We start from the raw sequence: 2,877 nt of genomic DNA, 5'->3' as shown, positions 1-2,877 counted from the left end.
GGTGAGCCTGGTGGTGGGTATTGAGGAGGGCACATTCTGCATGGAGCACTGGGTGTTATGCACAAACAATGAATCATGGAACACTACATCTAAAACTAATGATGTAATGTATGGGGATTAACATAAGAATAATAAAAAAAAAAGAAACGTGCTAATTGCATTTCTTAGTTATTGTATTTTCTGTTTTTATGATATATTTAGTAGAAGGATAAAATTGGGAAAAGAAGGATTAAAGAGGTAGTTAAAATGATTACAATGTGACAATCATAAATCCTAAAATCAACCAAATAGCCAATTCACAGTGTCTAGGTGTTTTCCTCAGCCCTTTGATGAGCTCTGAAGGCCATGTGGAATTAGTATAAATTACAGTCTTTGCTACCTCAGGGGAACCCACATGGAATTAATAAGCTTTGCTTCTTGCACGAGAAAAGAGCATTAGACAAGTAATGGACATCATTATATGATGTGCTATTTTCATGATTTAGACTATAAGTGCTTTAGGATTTAAAAGGAGAGAGAGAATATAGACAGTAAGAGAATCATGAAAAACTTTTTTTCAAAAAACAACCATTTGATTCAGGGCTAAAATGTAGCTACAATTTTATTTGGTAGATGGAATAGAATAGGACAGTTTAATTTAGAAATGGAAAGTAGAGAAGCAGGAGAATAGAAGACCTAGTGAAACAGTGGAATAAAAATTATTGTGGATTTTTGCACTATGTTGATGTGGGGATAGTGCTAATAATTTAAGCTAGGGCTATTAACCTTATATCTACAGTTAAGAGGAGGGGGCTGTGAATGGCTTTATGGACTTCTGTCAAATTTCCTGGAAAAGTGTGGGTTGAGCCTGTGTGAATGTATTTGGGTTGACTGTGGGTTGAGTGTGTGTGGATGTATTTGCATGTGTATAAAAATGTCTTGTCTACTACGCTTGTATTCTAGTCTCACAGGACTCTAACTCTCCCCCAAGTACACAAACCAGGGGTATAAAGCTTGAGATGTTAAATATTTTAAGGTCACACTATTTCAGGGGATCATAATAGACCAGTTCTTGGGACTCGTAAAATGAATATATTTGGGCAGTAGAAAATAAATAAATTTTCTATCAATGATATTTTATTTGAGGAAGATCACCATAATAGCTCTTTCTAAGAGTAGTGAGAATAAGGTAACGTGGAGACAATTAAATTATTAAAATGCATAAAGCTCAGGTCTTTAAGAAAGCCTATCATTTGGGCATTCCTGTTTCTTGAATAAGAAGACCCTCACAATCAACCTCTTAAATGCTCCCTTTACGTCTTTGTTTCTAAGTGTGTATATAAGGGGGTTCAGAATGGGTGCGATGATCCCATAGAAGAGGGACACCATCTTTCCCTGGTCCTTGGAGGCAGGGGATGGTGGTTGCAGGTACATGGAGATAGCTATACCATAGAAGAGTGACACCACGATCTGATGGGAGCCACATATGCCGAATGCCTTTCGCTGGCCGTCAGCTGACAGGATTCTCAACACTGCTTGGACAATAAAAGCATAAGATATAAGGATGAGTATCACGGGCATTAAGAGAAATAGCACACTGATAAAGAAGAGTTCAGCCTCGTTTGCTGTTGTGTCTACACAGGACAACTTGAGCAGAGCAGGGACTTCACAGAAGAAGTGATCTACTTCTCGATGGCCACAGAGCGGCATCTGAAGGGTCCAGGTGGACTGCAGCACTGAGTTGCCAAAGCCACTAAGCCAGGATGCGGCTGCCAGCTGAAGGCAGAGCCTTTGGTGCATGATAGCTGAGTAATGGAGAGGCCGACAAATAGCTACAAACCTATCAAAGGACATGACGGCCAAGAGAAGACATTCGGTGGCCCCCAAGGCTAGACATATGAAGAGCTGGGCCACACAGCCACCATAACTAATCACTTCCCTGGTGCTGGATAAATTTACCAACATCTGGGGAACCATACTTGTGGTGTAGTAAAGTCCAGGAGCGACAGATTGGTAAGAAAAAAGTACATGGGGGTATGGAGTTTGGGGTCCAGATGAGACACAAGAATTATTGCCAGATTGCCAAAGATAGTCAAGATGTAGGAAACCAGAAAGACCACGAAGAGTGGGAGCTCCAGCCATGGTCGGTCTGAGAAACCGAGGAGGGTGAACTCCTGTGGGACGCTCTCATTCACCTGGCTCATGATCAGTGGTTCAGCTCTTTGTTCCCTGAAACATAAAAGGTCAGTAAGTTAACAAATGCATATTTATTTACTGTCAGTTGGTTATCATCACTTTGTTAACAATTTATATAAATTACAGACTGATGGCATTAATAATGTGAAAAATGTATTGATAAAAATATAAATATCTTTCCAAGTATTTCAAAAGTGTTTCTGTGTTTCTTTGCAAAATGAATTTCAAACTTTTTAAAGCATGTCATCAGTTTCCACATTCACGGAATGTGTCCTGTGACCTTTTGTTGTTTTGCAAGTTCGTTGTTCTCACTTCTTTCTGCCTGGATACGTACTCTTAGGTAGAAGTCAGCATAGTTCTGGGGCGCCTGGGCGGCTCAGTGGGTTAAGCATCTGACTCTTGATTTTGGCTCAGGTCATGATCTCAGGGTCATGAGATGAAGCCCAGTGTCAGGTTCCACGCTTAGAGTCGGCTTGAGATTCTCTCTCTCCCTCTCCTTCTGCCCCTCCCCCAACTCACTCTAAACGAGTGAATGAATGAATGAATGGATAAATAAAATCTTTAAAAAAAGAAGCTTGCATAGTTCCTACCATTGGAATTTATTCTAATCTCTCCTTAATGCCAATGAGATTCCCTGTTTGTGCAAATTCGTTAAAATTGTTTAAATGTCACCCCTCCCACCCTGAAAAAAAATGTAGATAG

General features: G+C 40.1%; 1 protein-coding gene across 1 annotated transcript; it reads right to left on the bottom strand.

Moving 5' to 3' along the window:
* Positions 1–1,148: 1,148 nt before the first annotated feature.
* Positions 1,149–2,647, bottom strand: LOC102745569 (olfactory receptor 2B2-like). The gene is given in 3 exon segments (XM_031031744.2): positions 1,149–1,245; positions 1,247–1,970; positions 1,973–2,647. Coding segments are annotated over 3 exon segments (1,032 nt in total). The 5' UTR covers positions 2,184–2,647.
* Positions 2,648–2,877: the final 230 nt, after the last annotated feature.

This window comes from Leptonychotes weddellii, unplaced genomic scaffold (genome assembly GCF_054177405.1).
Source record: "Leptonychotes weddellii isolate Sample4059 unplaced genomic scaffold, ASM5417740v2 HiC_scaffold_17158, whole genome shotgun sequence".
In the NCBI taxonomy this organism is placed as follows: domain Eukaryota; kingdom Metazoa; phylum Chordata; class Mammalia; order Carnivora; family Phocidae; genus Leptonychotes; species Leptonychotes weddellii.
Note: the sequence above shows the minus strand (reverse complement) of the source record. Positions and strands in the feature narration are given on the sequence as shown.